Source organism: Cheilinus undulatus, linkage group 14 (assembly GCF_018320785.1).
Source record: "Cheilinus undulatus linkage group 14, ASM1832078v1, whole genome shotgun sequence".
In the NCBI taxonomy this organism is placed as follows: domain Eukaryota; kingdom Metazoa; phylum Chordata; class Actinopteri; order Labriformes; family Labridae; genus Cheilinus; species Cheilinus undulatus.
The window spans coordinates 15,429,794-15,456,141 of NC_054878.1; the positions used below are offsets into that span (position 1 = coordinate 15,429,794).

General features: G+C 40.2%; 1 protein-coding gene across 1 annotated transcript in view; it reads right to left on the minus strand.

The window, feature by feature from the left end:
* Positions 1-7,616: 7,616 nt before the first annotated feature.
* LOC121521046 (hormonally up-regulated neu tumor-associated kinase homolog B) overlaps positions 7,617-26,348 on the minus strand; it is an 81,067-nt gene continuing 62,335 nt past the window's right edge. The window contains exons 6-13 of the mRNA XM_041804761.1: positions 21,738-21,793; positions 21,460-21,598; positions 21,176-21,303; positions 14,888-15,023; positions 10,967-11,144; positions 10,752-10,835; positions 8,465-8,765; positions 7,617-8,383 (exon numbers count right to left, since the gene is read on the minus strand). Coding sequence (XP_041660695.1) covers positions 7,617-8,383; positions 8,465-8,765; positions 10,752-10,835; positions 10,967-11,144; positions 14,888-15,023; positions 21,176-21,303; positions 21,460-21,598; positions 21,738-21,793 — 1,789 coding nt within the window. The remainder of the gene's footprint in view (positions 8,384-8,464; positions 8,766-10,751; positions 10,836-10,966; positions 11,145-14,887; positions 15,024-21,175; positions 21,304-21,459; positions 21,599-21,737; positions 21,794-26,348) is intronic.

The window sequence follows — 26,348 nt, forward strand, 5'->3', positions numbered from 1 at the left end:
TGCTCTTTTGTTCCAACTTATCTCTCATCAGGTATTAACTCAGGGATTAAGCTGCTCTACACGAGCTGATGGCATATTGCAAGCATCTACAATGTACACACAAAGGTCTCTGCTTTCAAATGTAAGTCAACATGTGTCACTTTAAAGTGGATTAATCTGCATCCACTTATTGTAACAACTTCTGTAAAAATACAAGGGTTGTCATTGTAAATGCAAATAACAGGAGGTAAAAGGTTAAAGCTTTCTGGGGCCCAAAGTCATGGAGGGGCCCTTATTCATGCAATGATCAGGGGCAGTTTTAAAGTGAAATCCAAAATGGGATCTTTAACAAACTAGATATGTTGGAATATGTTGCTGAAAACATGTGAAAACACTGAGATCTACATGTGACTGAATTTTGAATTTAGACCATTAGAAAGTTTTTCGTCCCTGACCTTGCTGGGTTTAATTTGGGCGGGGCAAATATGTGGGCTGGTGATGTCACCAGCTAACAGTGGGGAATGACCCCACTTCTATTACTACACTACAATATAAAATCACAGAGCAGTTCATCTCAGTACAGCCTGTTTTAGCTGATATCACTGCCTTAAATGAAAGTTAACAGTCAGTTAAATGATGTTTTTTTGCTCATTGTGAGGTAAATTTACCAAATCTATCAGCCACAGGAGCCAGTGGTTTATTTAAAGCATCATAACAGAGATTTGAGCCAGAAAACAGACTTTATCTCTTTCTGGCACAGAGCCAGGCAGCTGCAGGTCAATGTAAGGTCAAGGGGCAGGCTAATGTCGTAAGTTTTTTTTCCTCCATTCAGATTGTAGCTTGTTTTTAATTTGAGGATATCGTATTTCTCCTGAGTGGGCGTGGCTTCAGATCATTCACCAGACACGCCCCACATGCCCACACCATCCTGGAGCAAATTTTACTGCCTCATTTTTCATGATTTTGAAGCTTAATTTTATAAACTTTGAAATGTTTTTCATGACTGAAGTTTGACCTGGAGGTTCATAATACAGTGGCCTGTCAAAAACAACAACAAAAAACTAAACCTAAATGATTTGGAGATCCCAAACAAAGACCTATTTGAGGCCCTTCCAAGAGTTCTAAAATCTTTTCAAAAAGTAGAAAATACACGCTCACTATTGGTGCACTCTTTTGCCACAAATCTTTCAAAAATAATACATTTTTCATTTATTTAACACCAGTTTACCACAAAACAATCCACCAGTATACTGATTCAACATCACTATTTGAATCTAAGTATAGGTAACTTTTTATGGAGACATTTTGGAGCATTTTGAGGGGTTTAGGCCTTAGTATTATGGACTTGGACAGTAAGGATGCTCCAAAGCTGATTGGAGGAGCCAGACTACAGGTGAATGTTAACCAGAAGGCTAATGGCACCTGGAGAGGGCCCATTACAGAATTCAAGTCAGAAGTCAGAATTTAAACCTCAAAATAGTTCCAATAAATTGTAATGATTTGGATATTTGTTTCCCACAAGGAATTGGAAAATGTCACTTGGGGGAGGGATGTCTGGGTTGGCTTGCTTGCTCTTGATAAGCAGAGGAAAATGGATTCATGTATTATTCTTATGTCTCCTATATTAAATCATTACCCTTGAAGCAAACATTCAGAAGGTTCAACATGTTTCTACCCACATTTATTTAACATATTCAATCTTGAACCTACTACTAAAAAACAAACAAAAAAAAAATCTGCCTTAAGAGGGGCTCTGTAAGCCTGTTATATCCTGTACAGAGTCTCAAGTCAGACTGGCTGTAACACACATCGCTCACTTCACTTTGTGTCTGAACACCTTGTTCCTACTTTAAATAAGACACATTGAGTCCACATCCAAACAGCTTTACAACCTCACATTCCTCTGCCAAGGTGAAAATATAAAACACAAGGAAACCTCAGGACCTGTTTAAATCTTCTTTACTTGCACCAGCATACATCCCTGTCTGTTCTGAGGCTTCTCTAATAAGTAACTAGAACAGCCCAAAGTATTTAAAAAACACTGAGGAAACAGATGAAGGTAGAGAAGTACCATGAGCATGTCCAGGCATGTGTTTGGTCCCTAGTAAAGCCAACAAAACCAATAAAACACACATGGATCATTAACTCCCACTCACCATAACTGTCTATAGAATCTCAGCTAATGGGACGCGACAGCCGTTAAAGCTTTACAGCAACTTAACGTACTTTTTCTCCAGAAGCAGGAGACCTGGAGCGATCAAGAGGAACCATCAGTCAAACTTCAAGTTTGGTGATGCCACAGGATAAAAGAAAAGATCATATGTAGGAGATAATTACATGCACTGCTCGTTCTGTAGTGTGTCAACATTTAACACAGACATTCATACACTGATGGCTGAGGCTTCTTACTGAAGGATAAAATCACACACTGACCGACTTCTCATATCTTTTTAAAAAACTTTTTATCACTTTTGTTAACTTTTTATATTTGTTTTGCAAACTTATTCAAAAATGTTGTAAACTTTTTCATTGTTTGTGCAAACTTTTTCATTTTGTTTTTTCAACTTTTTCATTATATTCTGACATATTTTTTGAAACTTCTGTCTGCTTCAAAAAATGTCAGAATTAGAGAAATTTTCTCAAAATATTCAATTGAAAAATTGTAAAATTAGAAAATATATATTCATTAAAAAAATTTCTTGTCCAAATGAAATTTTAATTTTTTTTTTTTTTTTTTTTTTAAGTGAAAAAAAAAGAAAACAAAATCTTTAAATCCAAATGTAAACTTGACACATAATGTTGTTAGACCTCTGGCTGATAAACAAGATCAATAATTCCATAAACTTCAGTAAAAACATTAGAAAATGTGTACATGTATTTTAAACAGTGTTTTGCATATTTTTTTTTCATTGTTATACACTTTTGAAATATCCATTACAATTGTTTTTAGACAAATTAACTAAAACATTTTGCCAAACTGTTCTCAAAGATCTTTTAAAACTTGTGTCAGATTTCAGAAAATATATCAGAGTAATTAAGGAAATTCTGTCAATGAATTTCAAAACAGTCAGAACATTTTGAGAATTTCTGTCAAAAATTTCCCAGTCAGAGATTTTAAACTTCAGTCAGGAACACTCTCGTCATAGATTTTGGATGTGGATATGCAGTTTTACTTGGTAGAGAAGGCTCTGCTCAAAGGATGCTCCCTGGGTTAGTCACAAGCGACAACCTCCGGTCCTGAAAAATGAAACCAAGATTATATTGAGGAAAAACCTCACTGCGCACTGATTGGCATGTCATATTTGATTGACAGATAGCTCGTCAGGCAGAGGCTATATTTCTATCAACCACAATGCTAGCTAGCTAGCTGACAGGAAGTCACGCTTAGTGGGCGGGCTGTTAGGTTGATCCAAAGTTCGGTTGAGACTGCGATTTCAATATAGAAGCCACCACAGATTGGCTTCAAGAGCAGTTTGAGTCTGCCTATTGTAAGCAGACGGCTGACGTCACACAGGAGTTGTCTAATTTACAGCATCTCAGCAATCTCCACCCCAGTCTCCAAAGGAGAAAGCTGGGGTGGAGGAGGTTAAGCTTTGCCAGCAGTAGCAGCGTGGTGCACCAGCATTTATGCAAACAGGGAATAGTGGGAAGAATGCAGTATTAAAATTCACCACTGTGTTGAGAGAGAGCTGTGATTGGCTGTGGGAGCAGGGAGGTGATAACTGGGATCAGCTGGCTGTCAGCTGACCGGGCATATGGCTACTGTGTCCTGCATGAACCAATCCTGAGCCTCATTTAACTTTCAGTCAAACTCCTTTAGAAACTTTGTTCATAATCCTTTGAAAAATAATGTTAGTTTTCAAAAAGAGAAATATAATATAATCATCAAAAAGATTCCAAACTTAAGTGAAAAATTTTTGAAGATTTTTTTTAATGTGAAAAATGACTTCAATGTTTTCTTTTTTAGTAAAATATTTTCTAATCATTTGTTGAAAAATTATGCTACAACTTTTTTAGGTGTTTTCAAGAACATCTTTTTGTAAACTTTAGTAAATGATTTGATGAAGTTTTTTTCAAAATCTTTTGAAACTCTTGTTGGTTTTATTAAAAAAAAAAGTCAAAAACACTGGTCAAAATGTTTGAACAACTTTGTCAAAGTTTCAGAAAAACTCTCAGAATGTTATTTATATATGTCAGATATTTTCAATCGTTCTTTTGATATTCGTAATCCCAAAGCAAAGATTTTTTTAACTTAAATATGTATGTAGAATGTTTTGTCAAAAATATTTTGAAACTTTGGCCAAATATCTTCAATCTTTTGTGTAGAATTTTGATTTTTTTTTCACTCACATAAAAATTTTTAGCTTTCATCAACAGTGAGCAGAAATTCTTCTTAGAATCCATTAAATGTGTTGCAAACCTCCACGTCTTCTGTGGTTTCTCCTCCCAGTCAAACACTTTGAGCTCAGTGGAAGGACATGAAAGTGAGTGTGTTATTGATGACTGAGTGTGACCTCACGGAAACGTCACAGTTTGACATTTCCGATACAGGCACAGCCTCCTCCAACAAAGCAATGTTGACTGCGGCATGTATGTTAGAGCAATGTTCCAGTAGCCATGGATACGTCTGTAGGTGTAACATGCATTATTAATACATTTTCCATACCCTGTTTGTGCAATTCTTATGCACATGCAGCTTTCATAATCAGGCCGACTGAGCTGAGCTCTGAATATGAGGGGGGGGGGGGATAATGGCATCTTCAGGATACAAACAGGCTTTGCTGTCATGTTACCTGCATGGCTGTTCTATTTATTAATGTCAGAACTATATTAGGAGTGTTAAATGCCCCAGTATTCTTGTAGGAATACTTTATTTATTTGGCAGACAGAGCAGCCGCTCTTGTTCTTGTCATTGTGCCGTTTGAGGTGAGTGTTTGTCTGATACTGTATCAGAGCTTACTGGTTCATATCAGTGTTAAGTAGCCAGAGTGGTAACTAGAGTGGGGGGACGTCTCCAGATCAGTGGGTTCAATCTGTCCTTATTGGGCACACACAGAACATAGGCCTTACACAAAGACACACATACACGATAAACAGAGTATCAGGTAACATCACCTTCATTATTCAGCAGCTGAGAAGAGCGCCACAAAGCGGCAACCAGATTCCTCTGCCTGTTTTCAGCACGCATGAATATTAATGATCCAGAGGGAGGGAGACGAGGAAAGACAAGTGCAAAGACAAGAGTGTGTGGAAAAGAAGACCTACTGTATGTCAGAGATTTTAGCTAGATTCATTAAAGTGGTAGGAAATGTTAAGTAAGCATGCTGAAGTGGCACCATCACAATGGACTGGTGAATAATTGTTTTGGGGCATTTCCACATGAACCAGTTGAACTTGACTGTGCCTGTTTTTTTTATATAAGGCACTTTGTCACATTGTATGCAGCTTTTTGTCAAAGCAAGGAGACAAGTTTTATTCCTAGAGATGGCTGCAAGCAACAGACAAAATACTCAAGTGCTTATCACATCCTTGCAAGATAATATCAGTGACATCCAAGTTAATCTGTGAGAATGTATAACTGGTTTCATGCCTGAATGTGTGAAAATAAAACAAAAAAACACCAGGAAGAGAATTGGATCCAGCTTTATTTTTACTTTGACTTTTAAAACAGTACAAAAACATTTTCAAGAGCAGTGTAAAATATACAAATATAACAGTATACAGTGCTTCTGTGCGTTCTGCACTTCACATTGGTTTGTGTAGAAATGAACACATCGAAGTTGCAGCAGAAAGTTGTCAGCAGTAATGACCAAAGCAGATTGCTACCAAAAGATGAGCTTAAGAGGAGTTTTGTATTTTTGGCACGGTAGCTAACAAAAGTCACTTCCTGTGTTGATGGTTTGCAAAGAAGTGCTGGTCATAGGTGAGGCATGAGAGGAACAGTAAAGGATTACCTTTTTTAGGCTCAGTTTTCAGTTGATTTTATCTGATGTCATGTTGTTCTGTTGTGTTTCAGGTTTACGTATCTTATATCAATCAGGAATGTGACAAGTGTTATCATTTTACTGCCTCTTAATTGATGAGCCAATGATGAGACAATGGGCAGTGACAATCCTAAAGGACATTACCCCCATAAAATTATCTGAACTTAGCACAAAAATTAAGGAAATTTGTGTTTGGTAGATTTCTTTGTTGTGACAATGCTTCTTGGGATGAGCAGCAGAGCTGAGTATGTGGGTTGGGCCCATGAAAAATATCCCATATCTTTGCTGCATATGCCAAGTGGCTAATTCTGCTGTTGCTACTGACTCTCGTTTTGAGCTCCTGGTACCCCCAGCTGTTGACCTGATCTAGATAGGGCCTGTGCAAAAGGGCAACTTTTAGCTGGTGTTCCACAAAACCAAGTTGTAACTTTTTTTGTACAAGCCGATGTACCATCTACAAACTGACAGGCAAGCTCCTTATGAAGGGGGGGATGTCAGAGACAGGCCATGAAGTGGGCGTCCCAGAGGACAGCACATTGTGCTCAGCGATGAGTCCAGATTTTGCCTATGGCAGCTGAGTTGTAGGGTCAAACTGTGAAGAAGTTGTGGAGAATACTATTTCTGCACCAACAGAGTAACATCTTTTGGTGGAGGCAGTGTGATGGTGTGGGGCAACATCTTCCTCACTGGAAAAGCAAGGCTTGTCATCATTATGGGTAAACTCAATGCTGAACAATCCACAGTCTCGGACCGAACTCAATCCTCCAAGATGACAACGCTCGCCCCCACAGGATGGGGTTTAACAGAGACTACCTCCAGACTGGGGGATCAGCTTGGCTGTGCTGTTAATGCCAGAGTGACCAACACAACCACGTTGGCTGACTTGAGACAAATGGGATGCCATCCCACAGCAGTGTGTGACCAGGCTACCAGCATGAGGAGGAGATGTCAGGCTGTTGTGGCTGTGTATGGTTCAATATGCCTTGTTTCTTCAGACTTCAACCACCCAGTCCACCTGATAAGAGCCAATGGCAGAATAAGCTGTTTGGCACTGGTAGACAGGATTTGGCAAATTTTTTCTTGGATGCAGCTCACATGCTCAGCTCTGCTGCTCATCCCACAAATGCATGATCCTTATAAATGTGAGGAACAGTAATCAGGCATCTGAGAAGGTAGGATGCATAAGGGAATATAACATTAGGTAACAGCTAATGTTTGCATTCACTTTCTTGCCTATACTGTTACTATATCATGGGGAAAATGCATGTTGAAATGTTCACCAGGAGACGGTTAAAGGTTAATATAAGCTTTTATCTAAGGTAGCATATAAGATTTTGTACTTTACCTAAGTATGATCTTATGTTCCTGCAGATTCACACTGTCCATTGTCTTTTCAGGTTCTTATACAGTAAATAGAAAAGCAGTGGTATGATAAAATACGCCTTGGTTATATGTTTTGTAAACCAGTATAACATTATAACATTTGAGTTACCCACCCTGAGCATGACATCAGAGTGAAATGGCCTCTTTGTTCATCTTAATGTTGCACCTTTGTTTAAACAGACTAGTGTTACCTGACTACAAATCTGCCTTCTAACCTCAGTCTTATATCCTTGTGCTATTTTATTTCTCTCTTGCTGTCCCGTCTATGATTCAGAAGTCCATGCTGGGCAGCTGGTTTTTATTCCTCTCTGTCTTCCCCTGCAGTGCTGCAGGAAGAAGTGGCAGGTTTAGGTCTGCTACTCGATGCTGGAGAGATGAACGTATCTGCACTGAGTTCTTTTTTGCTGCGTTTATACCTCCTCCAGTTGTCCCTCTGTCTCCTCCTGCAGCTGTCAGATCTCTCCTCCTGCTCCTCTCCTGTCTTAGACTTTTAATCACTAAAGTGTGTTGTCTCTGCGAGGGGAAGGCAGGAGGTTTAGACCCATTCACCAGGAGTCCTGGGGGTCCTGGTCGAGTCAACCCCACCCATGTCATCTTCCTGCTTCGTCCATCTTTCAGTCCCACATTGCGCAGGCGGGGCAGAGGTGCTGAGGGCGACTTCTGGGTGTTCTCCACGGTGCCGCGTCTGTCTTTCTCTGAGGCGTTAGTGTCGGCCCCCAGGAGCATCCTGGGAGAGATTCTGTTCTTTTCTGTGGAATAAAATGTCTGCAGCTTCTCCAGACGCTCAGTGATGCTCAGGTGATGAGAGTGGTCGTCCTGGTGACGGTTGTCGTGAAAGCAGTCTGAGCCGGGGTCTGCAGCCCCGTCTGACTGAGTTGTCCTGAGAAGATGCGTGTTTCTGATTGGTTTTGAAGTGCTGCTGTCTCTGATTGGCTCGGCTGGTAAGGGTACTTGGCAAGGGGCAGAGTCACAGAGCTGGGATGCGGAGCTTTTAGGAGGGGAAAGATGGACGAGTTCTCTGTCTCCAAATACAGACACTGAAACACAGAGACATCACAAACCTCACCAGCTGTACTATAAATGTGCACACGGTCTGTGGTTTTATGTCTATGCTTTACCTTCAGGGAACAGGGGCGTCTCCCTGGTGTCCAAAGTGATGCCAATCTCCTCATCGGTAGCCACGCCCTCTGCGGACAGATGGGCAGGTGAGGGGGACGGACGGCGAGGAGGAATTAAAGGAGAAGCAGAGTGAGGTAGTTTGGGTAGAGTTGGAGAGGGCGGGTGGTTCTCTGTGTCCTCCCGATGGTCCTTTCTGTGCAGGTCCTCAGTCCTCTTCCTGGTGCTCTGATATTCTGTCGTCTGTTGGGCTCTCAGCGGCCTGCTGGTCTTCTTTGAGCTCTTCTCATTGACTGGTTCATTCTAAAAAAAAGCACAGATTAGTCGCAAGAATTCAGATCAGATCATTTCCCAAAAGCATTCCTGCCGTTGCTTGTCACTTTTTCAGTCACATTGTAGATGTGTTTGCAGTGATGTCAATGCAACAGGGACATTTTTATGGACAGTGCCTCCTGCAGCAAAAGGATATACTAAGTTGAGAATGCTTCTAATATTTTAAATCTTCAGCTGAGTGTGAGAGAAATTATCTCCAGTTTGTGATGTACAAAACTTTTTAGAAGGCTTGAAGTAATGTTGATCCAAAAATCAAGATTATCCATCAGAGGTTGGTTTGCACTGAATTACAAGAACAAAATGTAACTGTGATTTATGCAACTTTTCAAACAAAAAAAAAAATCTCACTTTGGACACACCCCCTTCATCTCTCAGCCCCCTCTACATTTCCCTGACCTCCATTTCCTGTTTCACCAGTAAGTATCTGTGAGATGGAGATAAAATATTAGCATTTCAAAGTAATACAAGATGAGCTGCAGCTCAAATTTGATTGTGAATTGTCTTTAAGGCCAAGCCTGTTTGGGAAGTCTGTTTTTTCTACAGTTTTACTCTTGAAATGACAATCTGCTATTATGTCTCAAGAAATAGCAACCCTATTGCCCCATAAGGCAGTAGAGCTAGAAGTTCCTGAGTGTGAACACAGAGCTGAAAACAAACCCAGAGAGAGATATATTCCACTTTTTTTTAGAAAGTCGTTACTCAACATGATATTTACAGGCAATGTTTTGGATTTTTACCACAGTAATAATCAGAATTCCATACAGGTCATTCAGAAGGTATTCAGACCTTCACTTTTTTCTATTTCATTATAGCCTGATGTTACAGCCAAAAAAATAATTTTATTCCCATTAATCTACACTTGTAACCCTATAAAGGCAAAGTAAAAACAGAATTTTAGACATCTCTGAAAATGTATAAAAAATAAAAGCATATTGACGAGTTTTCAGACCCTTTACAATAACACTGAAAATTTGGCTTAAGTTTCTCCACCTTTTCTGAGATGTTTCTACACCTTGACTGGAGTCCACCTGTGGTAAATTAGATAAATTGGACATTATTTGGAAAGGCACACACCTCTCTATAGAAGGCCTCACAGCTAAAAGTGCATATCAGAGCAAAAACCAAGCCATGAGGTCAAAGGAACTGTCTGCAGAGCTCAGAGACAGGATTGTTGACAGTCACAGATCTGTGAAAGACTATACTGAAAGCTCCCAAGAGCACAGTGGCCTCCATAATTCTCAAATGGAAGAAGTCTGGCACATCCAGGACTTTCCCTGAACTGGTCACCCAGCTAAACTGAGCTATCAGGGGAGAAGAGTCTTGGTAAGAGAGGTGACCGAGAATCTGATGGTCACTCTGACTGAGCTCCAGAGATCCTGTGTGGAGATGGGACAAAGTTCCAGAAGGACAACCATCACTACTGGTCCCTGCTGATCTGGGCTTTATGGCAGAGAGGCTAGATGGAAACCACTCCTCTGTGTAAAACAGAGAAGAGGATGCTTGGCTTTCACATGGGGGTTTTTTAGAAATCCAAGCCTTCTAGAGAGAGGTGTGCCTTTCCAAATCATGTCCAGTCAATCTAATTTACCACAGGTGGACTCCAGTCAAGGTGTAGAAACATTTCAGAAAAGATCAAGAGAACTGGGATAAACCTGAGCTAAATTTAGAGTGTTTTGCAAGGTGTCTAAATATTTATGTCAATGTGATATTTTAGTTTTCTATATATTGCATATATTTGCAAAAACTTCTAAAACTCTGCTTTCACTTTGACATGATGGGGTACTGAGTGTAGATCAATAAGAATAAAAATAAATGTTTTGACTTTAGCATCAGGCTGCAACAAAAGAAAATTAACTGAAGTGAAGGGGATCTGATTACTCTCTGAATGCGCTGTACATCCTTAAATGATCACCGTGTTTGTTTAAAGATGGTTAAAGTGGTGTTGGTGAACGTTACCTGTTGCTGAGCCTTTGACTCAATAATAGTCCTCTCTCTCCATGTGTTCTTGCTTGGTAGACTCCAGTCATTGCTCTCCAGCTTCTAACATATCAACAATTTGTAGTTAAAACTCCACAACAGAACACCAGGAGTGTAACTTGTGATAATTGGAATCAGAAAAGTGGTGCTGGTTCAGGCCTTTGTGTGTATGTGTCGGAGAACGAGGTGTGAACCTTGCTGGCTTTGGCTCCTTTCTGGCTCCTGGTCAGCTTGTGGAGCAGCAGGTGATAGGAGGCCATGATGGCAGAAGGTCTGTTAGTTGTGAGTGTATGTATGACTTCAGAGAGGGAGTAACCCAGCGTCTCTGTCATGTAGGAGAGCACAGATGAGTTGAGATCTTCTGGACACAGTCTGGAAGTAATGAAAGAGAAAAACGGGAAAACAGTCTTAGATAAAGTGTGAAGAATGAATCAGAGAGAAATTTGAGCTGCCAATAAGGATTTGTTAGTAATTTTGGTTTGCTGAGCAGAACAAAGTTGGAACATTTGTCGGTTTATTCACTTCAGAAAAATGTAGCATTGCCAGGAAGAGCCATACATGATTACATTTCCACACTGTGTAAAGTGATAAAAGCCTTTAAGCTGTGCTATAATATACTAAACTGTTAGCCTACCAACCACAGAAATTTTCATTTTGTCAGAAAACTTGAAGAGATTTCCTTCTTGGTTCTTTGGCCAGAATTATAACGTTTTCTGAAGACTTTTAAAGAGCAGAGTCTTTGTGTCGGGCTCTACTCTTGTGGCTCAAAAACACCATAAAAATGTTGCTTTGAAAGGAAGGATATTTGTTTAAAAGAGAATGTTAATTCACATTACAAACCCATAAACCAGTGAAGCTGGGACATAGAAATATACACAGATTCAGGCTTTGCTGTCTGCAATGCATTCCAAAAAAGTTAGGACAGGAGCAAGAGGACACTGATGAAGTACAGGTAACAGGTGATGGTACTATGATAGAGTATGACATTAGCACTCTGAAAGGCTCAGTTCTCACACTAAGTGATAGTATGAGGTTCTCCTCTTTAAGAACATCCTACAGTTCAACATGTAATTGCAAAGAATTTGGGGATTTCACCATCTGTAGTCACATATCATCAAAAGATTCAGAGAGGAATCTCTGTATAAGTGGCAAGGCCGAAAACCGACACTGAATGCCTGTGACCTTCAATCCTTCTGGCAGCACTGTGTTATAAACTTTCATCATTCTGTGATAAATATTACCACATGGGCTCAGGAACACTCCATAAATCCACTATCAATTAACACAGTATTCCTCTGTGTCTACAAATGTAAGTTAAGACTCTACCATGTAAAGCCATACATCAACAACATCCAGAAACGCCAATGACTCCTCCGAGCCTGGGCTCATCTGAGATGGACTGACCTAAAGTGGAAAAGTGTGCTGTGGTCTGATGAGTCTACATTTGAATACTTTCTTGGAAATAGTGGTCATCAATCCTCAGGGCTTAAAAGAGGAAAAGGACCAGCCAAGTTGTTAACAACACAAAGTTCAAAAGCCAGATTCTGTGATGGAGTGTGGGTGTATTAGGTCTCACGCCATGGGTAACTTGCACATCTGTGAGACCAGATTATGTCTTTCTTTCAGGGACTTCTCTGCTTATTTCAGTAAACCCAAGCCAAGCCACATTCTGCAGGAGCTCCAACACTAACCTAGTGAAAGAGTGTGGGTGCTAGACCTGAGTAGCATAAAAAATGTACTGGAAATTATCCAGTGCCAAATACAGCAACAGAAATCCTACACTGTTGGGAAACTTATCATATACATCAAGCTCGAATGTGAAATCATTTCACTCTCAGTACCTCAACAGTTGGTGTTTTTGGTCCCCAGACACTTACAGAGTGTTCTTAAAGAAAAGATGACGCAACACAGTGGTAAACATGCTCCTGTCCCAGCTTTTTTGAAACATTTGCAGGCATTTTATTCCTAAAATACATTTATTTCCAAAAATCACAAGAAGAACATTGAATAGCGTGTCTCTGTGCTCTATTTAAGAGAATATAAGTTGACATGGATTTGCCTATCCCTGTACGTCTGAACGTTTTTGGAATTGGGATTTGTACAGAGATTGTTTTTTTCCTTGCTCCAACAGTCAAATCCAATCCTGATTTTCGTCTGTGTTCCTAAATTTTCACTTGTGCTCTTTCTCACGTTCTCCTTCATAAATCATGTTGGCATCAGGAATAGCTGTGTTAATTTAGCCTATGGCCATTAGGGGCCATAGGCTAGGCCAGGTAGCATCAGCTTCGTCAGTACCTGAAGCTTGCAAGTACAGAGCCTGGGTCTGCTGAGGGTGGCGATACTGTTTTAGCTTTGATGTGGTCGGGTAGGTAGGATAAAGAATTTCTTCATGTTGGTATGGTGGACAGTGAGATCTAGCATGTAGAGGGAAAGCTCTGGGACACCAGGGTTCACTGTTCAGTCTTCTGGGGTTTTAGTGGGACTAACTGAAAAAAAAACACTGGTGAAGGGGGCAAGCACGCCCATAAGGGGGGATAAAGGGGAGAGCTTTCTGAGGACTAGACAAAAGAGTGGTCCATGGAGGTCAACACAATCATAGTCCATTGTAAAGTGAAGCTGTGATAACAATATTTTTATTATTATTATTTTTTTTAAGATTTATTTTTGGGCATTTTTATGCCTTTATTAGATAGAGGAGGACAGTGGACAGAGTTGGAAACAGGGTCAAGAGTGGGGAAGAGACATGTGGTAAAAGGCCTCAGGGCGGATTCAAACCCCGGCCGCCCGCATACATGGGGAGCACCTTTAACCACTAGGCCATCTGCTTCCTGATCACAATATTTTTCAACTGAATAATAACCACTCCTATCAAAGCAACAAAAAATATTTTTTCATGCTGTAGCACAATAAAACTTTTTCAAAATATAAATCCCTTTTCATAAAACACATCCCTTTATTGGTGATTTTAACAGTGTGGATGGACACACTGAACTAAATGATTAGGAAAGTAATGTCAGACTTCATAGCTAGGAAATAATGTGCATAATTGTCAGGATGCCAGAAATTAAAGAAACTGAGAAAACTTTTTGGAAAAGAACAGAATAATTGTGAAAAGAGTTTTTTAAAAAGTGGAAAAAATTAATTAAAATAGTTAAAGTAAAAGCAAAAATGGGTGAAAATTGGCGAAAAATAGCAAAAAAGAGGAAAATTGGTATAAATTCATTAAAAATGGCAAAAATTGGCAAAACTATTAAAAAAAGAAGTTGCAGAAATTGACAACAAGTGGCAAAAATTGTGTGAGGTTGCAAAAAGAAGTTAGTAAATTTAGGCAACAAGTTGCAAAAACCAATGCAAAATGGTTAAAAAATGGCAAAAATAGGCATAAAGCAGCAGAAAAAGTGGCATCATTGAGCAAAAGTGGCTACAAAGAGGCAAAAAAAAAAAAAGAAAACTTGGGCCAAAATGTGGCAAAATGGGTGAAAAGCAGCAAAAATGAGCAAAAAGTTTCAAAAATAGGCAAAAAAACCCCGGCAAACTAAAGCAGGCAAGAAGTTTCAAAAACATGTTGTAGAAATGGGGAAAAAATTGTAAAAAATAAATAAATAAAAGTGTCAGAGATGGGTGAAAAAGGGTAACAATCCATTAAAAGTTCTGCAAAATTGCTGAAAGTGGCATAAATAGGTGAAAATTAGCTAAAAATGGAAAAATGCAGTAAAATGGCTAAAAAATGGCATAAAGACCTGGCAATAATGGAGGGTAAAAGCCAAGTACAGCAAATAGGTAATTTCAACACCAGAACCCAACAGTTGACTCTATTCATCTCAAACATGAGTTAACTGTTGGCCAGTATGCAACCACCAATGCTGCAGATCCGACACACATGCACCAATGGGGCAGTTTCAAAGGGGGAATCCCTCTTGACAACCCTGGTGAAGTGCTGGCTTTTTGATGCCCATTGGTCAGCACAGTGGACTTGTGGGGGGCAAAACTGATCACTTTTTCTTTTGGTATGGCACAAGTATCTTGTATTTTTTGCAAACTCTCAGGTTTAGGCCTACTGTCTCATAGTGTGTTTGTAGGCCATGTCAAACTGCATTCACACAGCAGATGTCTACCTGTTCTTATGACAGATTGTGTGCAGAGGCTTCTTGGCGTATCCCTCGTTGATCCACCTTTCCTCCATTGCAGCTCTCACACTCGGCCTCTTATCTGGGTCTGGCTCCAGGAGAGACAACATAAATGCTGCTGCACCTGCAGTAGAAACACAGTTAAAGCAAGCATTATGTTTGTATTCTTATCACAATTTTGAATTAATTGATTTCTGCATTTGATCTGGTGTAATCTCAGAAATCTTTGGTGATCATTGTCTGTAATCAGCTGATATACATAAACCCTATGCCTCTGGAAGCAGATGCACATTTCTCCATACTCCAAGGCCTGATTTGATCTTCTGTGGCATTAATGTCTGCAATGTAAAAACCATCATTTGTTTGTCCATAGTATCTCTGGATTGGTGCTGTTCATCTGATAGCTGCAGTGTGCTATGTAGGGTTTGTGTCTTCACTCACATTCACTTCAGAAGTATGTGCCAAAAAGAGAAACTAATTTCAATGTGACTGCTTCATAATTAAGGGGAATTTAGTTTGCGCCAGTTATGAAGTCAAAGTACAGATTCATAAAAAGTCAAAAGTCAAAACAACTTTTAAAGTGATTTCTGAATGGAGTTTCTTTTGATCCTCTCTGATGTGTTTCAGGTGGTGAGCTAACCCAACCGCTGGATAAGCTTTCACCGCACCGTGTCAAGCAGATTCTACATCTTCTAATCTGTAAATCTAGATTAAGTCAAAACTGTGATTGGATATGTAATGTTAAAAGTATTATTTTTAACCACTGAAAGTTACCAGGCCAACTTTTTAGTACCTCTTAACACTTGAGACAGCTTTATTAGTTTAAAGATCAATAAAAAACCTAAAAACATATCCATATCTGACCAGTACAAAGCAACAGATGATTGAAATTAGAGACCAGCTGCTGAACTTAGACTAAAATTTCCCCAAAGGAGTTCATTAAGAAGAAAACAATTCAGGGAACAGTGATTAATCAAGACAAGTTGGTCAGAAAAACAACTTAAGAAGTTCAGCTTCGTGCCAAAGCAGCCATGTGTCAGCCATGAGAAGCCAAAGACTCAGCTTACATCACATGAAGAAGTCTGAGTCATGGTTTGTAGGAATATGTCAGACAGTCATAAAAACCAGGGGACTCATTTTCTCAGTAGCCCTTGCAGCACTTTACACCGATGTGTGAAAAGGACACATTCTCCTCTCTGATAGGAAGAGACCAGAGGAGAAATGGCAAGGGGTCCAAGTCTTGAAAAGCTCTCATGACCTCTTCTGAGCTCTTCTTCACACCACTCTCTGGAGTACAGCAGACCAGCTGCCTTCCACTGTGTACTTTGTGCTCTCTTAACCTGAAAGTCTGGCAAAGTCAGCCATCGACCGGTCAAGTACAAAGAGCTGTTTTTCTTTCCTTTGATGCCATCCCAACAGGATTGCTGCAGAAAGCCCACTGATATCCACAGAAGGACAAGCAACTCTTCTCTTGCTTTAAGAAAGACGATATGAGCCCTGTTCTCATCTTGAAGCTGAATCTTGATGCCATAAGACTTTTCACTTGCTGAACCGTGGAAGAAACTTTAATGGACTGACCTCTGCTCACTCCTCGACCTTGTTGAAGATCACAATCTAATTACAAGTGATATGGGCAGATAGCCGTAAGAAGCATTTCATGTGCATTTGTCGAAAGCTGTTGCTGTCTTATTGTCTCAGCTTATGTGTGGCTGATTAACTTTGCTGTGTCCATTTATATCCTGTACAGTGCCTTCACCTACACAAACACTAGTGTGGCTGCTGTAGAATCAAAGTCACTGGGTTTCTGAGTGGTGAAATTACCATACTGAGTTGGAAGACGCCAGGGAGCTTTCCTTACTCTGAGTCCACCGTCTTTGAAGTCACATGTGAAGCCACATGTGATGCAGCCATTTTTAGACCATTAGCCATTTTATTCCTATGTTGAGTGTGATGTGGTTTTTACTTGAATGTGTGTCTTGGTATGGATCGTGCAGTCTGTGAAGATAGTTTTAACACTGAATGAACGTGTTACTTTCTAACTTCTATGCACTCTTACTTTTGCTGTACCCTGTTAAACAATGACAATAAAGGCTTTCAGTTCATTGTGACTCAGTGTGATTGAACTGAAACTGTATCAGAGACAGCGGCATTGAGAGAGGCAGGATTTCCCTTCAGGTGAACTCATTCAACCTGCCAGCCTGTGACACCGAGCCGCTGTGCGACAGCCAAGCGTGGCTGACAGTTTGACTCCAGATGGGGATTCCTGATAAACTCCACAGTCTGGTGGAGAATTCACAGAAACACAAACCCAGACTGCTTCATTCAGTTTGATCCTATCAGCTTCCTTTGCTGTTAATGATAGAGTTGAAGCAGCTTGTGTAAGATCAGTTCCCTCTGTAAGTAACTGGATAGAGCCCTGCTGGAATGAGTCCTAAAGTCTGGAAATAAATAAGCATTTTAGCACTTCTTCGTCCAATGGCCCGAAATCCACTGGATTTTTGAGCCAGTTTTCTGTTAGATGTCTGGCGCTCAAGAAGGGTTCCTGCTTTTTCAACTATATAAAATACATCCAAAAGTGTCTCTACTGTGAATTTTGAAGTTATTGTTACATCTTATGAAGATGGTTATGAACAAGAGAGAGAACAAAAGTTTTTCAGGGACATCATGCCATCATGCCAATCATGTAATTGAGGCTACTTATCTGACTTTCATTTGATGTCTTTTTCACACCAAAGCTACTCAGAGGCAAGCTTTGCAATTTGTTGGTCACACTGAGAAGAAAGTCTTTCATAGAAGATGTAAAAAATCAAAATAAAGAGTTGGAGGCCGAGTGGTGGTGATGGTCATGTCAGTCATCCCTGGTTTAGTTCCTTTATTTATTCATTTTCCATTGCCAGCCTGTCATCAGGCAAATCCATCTTTAAAAGCTCCACATCACATTGTTTGTGCCAAACCAAAACACTTCTGACCAGTCATCATTTGAGGAGAAAAAGACAGCGGCCATGGGTGGGGTTAAGATGTACTGTGAGCCATTAGCAATGGCTGCCCCAGTGTAGTTGTAGATATAGTGTAGCAGCAGTTTTCTCAGAACTGGACCACATTTTGTTATGAAATAAAGAGCAAAGAACAATACTGAAAGTTTTTCAAGTTGTAAAAGATGTTTCCACTCTTCTGCCAACCAGTTTCAGCCTGAGTTTGTGATCATTTCAGGCGGGGTTGAGTTGTGCTGTAAGCTGTGAATACAACAGCTACCACCACAGTAGCAACGAGCTTAAGTAGCTGTAGAAAAGTAGCAGATTAATCAGACTTTGACCACATTTCTTTATTAAAACAAGAGCAAAGAGCCACACTAACAACTTCTCTTGGCAAAGAAGATGTTTTTGCACATCCCTGATAGGTTTTAGCATGAATTTTAGCCACCGACATACTTCACCATTTAAAACACTACGGTAGCCTTAGCCTGTATAGCTCAGGTTAGCACTGGAGCATGTCAACTACCTCACTTTGTTTTGTCACTTTGATCGGCCAGTCATGAATGTGACAGAACACTTGCCAATTCACCTTCCAAGATTTTTATAAAAACTCCTGCCCCAGCTGGATGTGAAATATATTCATGCAATGGAGACATAAAGCAGTGTGGTGTGTCTGGTTACTAATTTTCAGCAGTAATTTGCAAAAACAAAGAAAAAAAAGCCATAGGCTTTTTGTGAATGGCTGGATGACGCTAAAGTGTGTCATCCCTGTGGAAGGCTATTTCAGTGGGCACAATATTTGATTCTAGTTCATAGCCACTGGAAAAATAGTTTTCTAAGTCACAGTTCATGATAAGAAGCTTAAAAATGTAAAGGTTAAAGATGAAGACTAAAAAACTATTTATTATTTATAAGGTTAAAAAGGGCTTCACAAAAACATACAGGAAAAAGCAATGATAGAATGAGGAAAACAGACTAAGATTTAAAATAACAGATTAATCGAGCAAAACAGACACAAAAAAGAGAAAATGAAAATAAGGGCATTAAATTACAAGTAAAAAAGTGACAGAGAAAACAGCATTTAAAAGGAGCAGCCAAGCAGAAGAAAAAACATGCAGCCATACTGAGTCAGTATGAAGTCTGAACGTTCATGTCGACGTCTCAGATGTCCGTCTGTGGCATTGATACAAACACTAATTTGATCTTGACACAGTTTCCCCACAGAGTAACAGGAGCTGTGTTTGTTTGTGCTGATGTGGAGCCATGAGTGTGACAGAGTGACTGTAGAGACTAAAATACAGTAGAGAGCCACTAAGGCTGCAGTGTGCTTGTTGAAAGATGTCAAGTGAAATAACAGTGAAATGTTTTTTCCTCTGATTCATGGTGTCATGCTTGGTAGTCAGCAGACAGAATCCTAGTTTGTGTTTACAAAGACATATTCACCAAGCTGATCAGGAAATCCTCTCTGCTATGACTGCATGTTTAGGATCTCTCATCAAATTTTCACATAGATTTAACCTAAAAACTTGAGGTGACTTTTAAAAATCGATGTCCACCTAGTGTGTCAAAAACCTTTGCATTTGGCCATTTTTGAAATTTGCAAGTTTCTGCAAATTTGAATCTTGATTCATGTACAGTTTTTTAGTGATTCAAAACATTAATTGCACCCTGAATTGTTGTTCTTTCTTTCTTTCTTTCTTTCTTTCTTTCTTTTCTTTTCACCTGCCAACAACCTCAGACTTCAGAAAAAAAAAAAAAAAAAACACGGATGTCTGTTGAAACCCTCTTGCTGTCTCTCCACAACAGGCTGCCCTGGTATGTGTTACAGGTGCAGAAAAAAAAATCATAAAACAAGGGAAACACTCAGGATGAAATCCTGGCTGGAATGAAGGTACACATTTGTTTATGGTTGTGAGCAGTGAAAGTAGGTACAATCCAGCTGGTGACCCTACCCCGTCTGCTCACTCTCATTGGTTGTTGTGGGTGCTACGTTGGAAGCACTACGACCTAGAATCATAAATATCAGACATGTTTGATATTTACGACTCAGGTGGCTTCAGGTGACACGATTTGGAGCAAAAAAACAATCGTGTTGACACCACACATGAGGATTATTAGACAAATAGTCGTTTGCGATGATGCTCCACTTGGGGTACGGCCCCACGAGTGCCAGGGAGGCAAATTTTGCTTTAAATCGGCCTTAATATCCTGTGATGTGTGGCCAGTCTTAAGGTACCATTCAGACAGGTAGTAGGGTTGCCAGGAGACCCTGGTCATGCTGTGCATGTCTCAAGTGCCTGAAAAGCCGCAGTCTCCTGGCATTTTACCAGGGTTAATACATACAGTAGGTGTGTGTTTTTCATATGTTTTATAGGGCTTTTGACAACTTAGCACATTATCATGAGAAAACCAGATTTGTAAACTCAGGACAATGAGATAAATACATCAAGTTCTCACCAAGCTCTCAAGAAAATAATCAAACGTCACCCATTATCACAGCAAAATGGAATGAAATAAAACATATGGAGTACTGCCCCAATAACTTCTTTTCTAGGCACACATTTGTGACTCACTGAAAATGCTCTGGGACCCCTTTCTGGGTTCCAACACACTAGTTGGGAACCACTGTTTGTGGAAAATTATGATGATGATAATCTTTTTTAAAAAAAGAGTGAAGTAAACCTCTTTCTAGGTTTGTTGTTCTCAGCTCTGTGTTCACACTCATAATGGTGCTTCCCTCAGCTAGTTTATGTTTCACTTCTGGGCCTAAATATGTTTTATTTATGTTTTTACATGCCTTTTTTGTATTATTTTGCGAGTTTTTCCTATTCATGCAGCTGGCCCTAACACCACATGAAGGAAGAGAGACAGCCCTACCTGCACAGATTTACTGTTTCTAGGTGCATAATATCGTACTGTCATCACAAGAGGACAACTCAGGGAGAACTGACTGACTCTCCAAACAGAAGAAATGACATTAATTGACTCATAAAGACAGCTGAATCCACTATAAGCACATGTCTGCCACTCTGTGTCTCACAGACACTGGCTGGTTAAAACAGGAAGGGAGGGGCAGGGGAAGTGTGGAGACAGGAGGAAAGGAAGGAGCTGAGGAATGGAGGAGTCCTGCCTAAAGAGAGCGTTTGTTTTGGTCTGAAAATCTGACCTAAAAGTCACACAGTAAGTTTATGTTGTTGGAGCAAATGTACTCCTTAATCTAACTTATTGTACACATTTAACATCTTTGTTTTTTTTGCTGAGATGACACAGAAGACAAAGAGAGACAGTTAATTAATGGAGTTACCTTTGCTGACATCAGTGGGGATGCTGCCAATCTCTCCGTTCACCATCTTCTGGTGCAGCTGTTTGATGTTGAACGGCTCCACAGTGAAGGGCAGAGTCCCAGTCAGCATGGCAAACATACTCACACCTCTGCACAACAATGAAGAAAGTAGAGAAACAAACAGATTTATTACAAGATAAACGGGTTCTTTAATTAATTTCATTCAACAAGGAGCAGGTGAAGCATGAAAGAGTACTAGAGGTAGCAGAAGTCATCAACAGATACCCTGCAGTTTCCTCACTTACATGGACCAGACGTCCACTTTGGGCCCATACTTCCTGTGAGCGAGAAGCTCTGGGGCCGCGTAGGCCGGACTTCCACACTGGGTGTTGAGAAGCTCCAGAGACAAAGACTCAGTCTTCAGAGTGTTACTGAGGCCAAAGTCTGTATGAAACATCAGCATTTCAACAAAGGAGCACATTTACAGATGTACTAATGACTAAGACAGTTTTCACAGCTGATCCAGCCAACATTTACATCAGTCAGTCACATGTCTTTGGAGAAATAAGGAATGTTGACATACCAACAATCTTTATGTTGTTATGCTCGTCCAGCAGGAAGTTTTCAATCTTTAAATCTCTGCAGAAGAAATAAAGACAAAGAGAGGGAGTGAGCTGTCAAGATGAGGAAATGTGGCTGACTCTGATCATTTTATTTATTTAGAGGAGGTTGAAAAAATATTACAGAGAATTGGCAACAGAGAGTAAGTACAGTGAGTAGTGTTTGCAGCAAATGAAGCACTTCTTGAACAACTTTCCTTCTCGTATTATATGAAGAGGAATGTGTAGTTACATTAATGTACACGCATAAAAGAAAGAAACATCAGAAACAAAAGAAGCAGCAAAATACACCAAAAAATCCATAACTACACACTGAAACATAAGTAAGGCATTAGTAAAAGTTCACTCAGCATCTATGCTTCATCAGTGTGTCATTGCTGCATTTGTAAAGGTTTGCTGCTATGGGTAAGGGGAAGGGTCATGAGAGCCTTACTAATGCATTCATTAAACTTCCATAGCTACAGTATGTTCATACATTTCATACAAGAGTAATGTGTTTAGATCAGGGGTTTTAAACGTGTATATTCCCCTGGTTTGGTCACTAGACTAAGGCTCATACTGAGCAGTTTACTCAGCCTTATGCTGTCATTGGCTTGTACATCTTGGCTAATTAAACACTGTGGCTGTTAAGCATCATCAGGACCAATGCAAGAAAATCCTAACTTAAATATCGACTCTTGTATAGTCTCATTAGTCTCATAGTTTCAGTTGTACACAGGACTTTGGACCACTCAGCAATGGTCCAGTTCTTTTTCTCTTTAGCCCAGGTTAGAAGGGCATAACATTGTCTGTGGTTCAGGATTGATTTGACACTAGGAACTTGACACTTGTAGTCCATGTTCTGGACACGTCTGTTTGTGGTGGCTCTTGACCCACTGCCTCCAGCCTCAGTCCACTCCTTGTGAAGCTCCCCTAAGTTCTTGGATCTGCTTTGTTTGACAGTCCTCTGAAGGCTGAGCTCATCTCTGTTGCTTATGCATCTTCTCTTACCAAACTTTTACCTTCTAGTCAATTTCCCATGAATGCGCTTTGATACAGCCTCTGAGAACAGCCTGCCATTTCCGCAGGGACCTTCTGTGGCTTACCCTCCTTGACAATAACTGCTGTCTGGACAGCTGTCAGGTCAGCCGTCATCCTCCTGATTGCAGTTGTGTATACTGAACCAGAGAGAGAATAAAGGCTTTGCAGATTGGACTTTTCCACAATATTCTAATAATATTTTAAGATAGTGGATTTTTGATTTTGTGACTTGTAATCTTAGAGATTTAAACAAAAAAATTCAATTCAGAATGAATGGAGGTTTAACTCTTTTAAGTAAATCATGGGAGAAATTCCTCCTTTTTAGTTTTAATAAGGATGTTGATTTATGTTTTGGCAAGCTGACACGATGTAGCTGTTTGTCAGGAGGATTAACTGACACAGTTGGTCAAGTTACTATGCATAGTGCGCAGAGGTCGTTATAGCTGCAAAGGCTGGACCGACATCATATTAAACCCTATGGATTAACTCACTTAAGTTCATATGCAGGTCAAGGCAGGTGAACAAATACTTTTGGCGATATAGTGTATGTGGAAAAGTGGGTTTGTCATTATGTCCACTTTAAGAAGGTCAACTTTCCTCACTAGCCTCACTTTCGTGAGCTCCGGCCTTATTCCTAGAGGAAGCTGTTTTTCTGCACAGACAAGCATTTTATAGTTTAATGTACCTCTCTACAGCAGCTGCTTTAATTTCAGAACTTCTGCAGTATGAGTTTCTCTGTATATTTATGGAAAACTGGATTAGACTGGACAAGACTGGACTCACAGTAGCACAGGAAACCGAGGCTAAATTTGGGCTCAAGCATTAAAATCACTGGTGAAAAATAGTTTTTATTTGCAGCTTTATAAAATGAACATTAAAGAGTCATTTGAAGAGCTCATATGTTCTGGACTCCATCCATCATGGTTTCTGAGTGAAGGAAACTTAAATTTCGCAGCAATTCTACATTTACTTTCCCTTATTCACCTATGTGAAGTCGCTGTTCACCTGGAAAAGTTGCCCGACTCCCCTGAAAGAACCCCGGCCTCACCACCAACCACACGGCCTGCTCTCAAACTACTGAGCTAAATGAAAATGTGCGGTCAGGAGAGAGAGATCCCCTATAAACTCCAGCCTGGGAATCAGCCACGCTCTTTTCATCTGCCCTCATCTAACCAACAGACACAAAATCCAGAAAACACCGCTCACACAACCCGAGACAAGTTCAAAGACAGACAGAGGAAGGAAAAGAGCGAGGGCAGACATCGTTATAAAGGAGAAAATGTATGTGGTGAGCCGGTTGGATGTGGGTGGCACGAGGTGTATTTAAGTGCAAATTTTCCATTTATTTCCACTTTAATCATCTCTGTGTGAGCCTGTGGTGAGAGCGTATGAATATGTGGGTGTGTGAGAGACAGAGAGAGGTGTCACTGACGGGCTGAGGGCGACGTCGTTGAGGGACTTCATTAGAGAGGAAGTCCATGATTTTGTGATGATGTGTGAATCATGGCGCCGGCGCAGGATGATGAGGTCATTGCCTGGTAATCACATTCCCACCTTCAGAGGAGCCAAGGTCTTAAACTAAAGCCCAGCGCGGAGAATAATGTGTGGATACAGAGAGTGAGAGAGAGTATGGAGTCTCCAACACCTACACAAACTAAATACCATTAAAATAACACCCTGAACCCTCACACTGCTCTGTGCCACCTTATTTCCTCTCGCTAAGCGTTTCCTCCTCTGTCAGCTGTTAATGCCCTGAAAACTACTCTGTGTGAGTCTGAGTGAACAAGGCTGACCTTAACTCCACTCTGCAACAAACAGCTACTGTGAGGGAGAGTTTTAGCCTCCTATGTCATAGGCATGTATTTAAAGAGAAAAAATATAGAAACATCTGTCATTCTTTTTTTTCATGCAGAGACAAAGTGACTACTGATTCACTTTTCCTAAATTGTGGTCATCTTTTGCATGATCCTTACACAATGCCTGAGTTGCCAACAGTAAATCTTAGAAAAGGGGTTTATTCTGTATATAAGGGGCATTTTAACTCATAATATGTGACAATGATGAAGGCTTTATGCTGAAACGCATCCATTGTTGGTCTTATGTCTCTTAACCTGACATGCCTGGCAAACTTTCACATGGGTTAGGTTTGGGGTTAGTGTTAGGAAAAAACAGGAAAATCTGTGGGATACAGTCCCAATCCATCTGGGCATCAGCCCATTAATGGTGTCTGAGAAAGGCAGAGCCTTTAAAAAGGTGAAGCTGGTTGGAGAAGATCAAAAACTTCCAACATAAAAAGCTTTCAGTGAGGTTCTTTGCTCTTCTTTTAAAGGGATATTTTTGCATTTTTTCAAGTTGGGTTGTATAAGGTACTTGGCACTTAGCAATAGCAGTGGCATTATCCTCCAGGGATTTCAGTGAATGGGCTGCATGGCGGCGCAGTGGTTAGCATGGTTGCAGCAAGGTTTCTGGTTCGCTACCAGGAGTTTGCATGTTCTTCCTGTGCATTCATGGTACCCTGGCTTCCTCCCACCACCAAAAACATGCGCGTTAGGTTAATTGGTGACTCAAAGGCTACGTTCACACTGCAGGCCTTAATGCTCTATTCTGATCTTTTCTCAGATCTGATTTTTTTGTTTGCCTGTTCACACTGCAGTCAACTTCCAAAGATCAGATACATATCTGATTTAGAACCACATATGAGAGCGGCCTGAATCTGATTAGAAAAGGTCAGATTCAATGTGACTTGTGCTGTTCACAATGTCAAAAAAATCTGATACAAGTGACATGTGAGCAAAACGTCAGATTCAGGTCACTTTTGACTGCAGTGTGAACATAGCTTAAGTCAGCCCTGCGATTGACTAGCAACCAGTCCAGGGTGTACACCCCCTCTTGCCTAATGAGGCTCCAGCCTCAGGGGGAGGCAGGGGTGCGTCTTATGCCCTACAGTACCTGGATGGACTGGGTAACGGGTTGGGAGACAGGGGCAGCGAACTGTGGAGTGTCATTTTGCAAAGTCCAGATGACTGATCTGTCATAATGGTGATGTTGTCAAAAAAGACCCAAACAGTGAGTTTCAGCTGTTTGAAAAATTAACAAGATTTTTCCTTCAGCATTTTAAAAGTCAGAAAGAAACTGATTCATTTGTCACCAAAAATGAAAAATACTATTAATGGATAACCAAAGACATGCAGTGTTAAATCACAGGCAAAAATTAAACACATTATCTGGTGCAAATGGCAAACAGTTTGAATATTATGCATGACAGAATGCCTTAAATAATGAGTAAGTAATCAGAATAACCATCAACATTGACTGTTGATTAACATCAGTAAACACACCATGATCTTGTTGGCCCAATGCTCATGAATTTTGATTCAGGAGGCTAAAACACTACTCAAACAACTGGCCTCCGCAATAAAAGAAATTTTTGAAAGGAATCATCCATTTATGGAAGGTGTAACAGCATGATATAAAAAGAATGAAAGTAATTCTCAAGAAAAAGACTCTTTAAACTGTAAGATGATAAAGAAATTCTCAAATGTGTCTGTTAACCA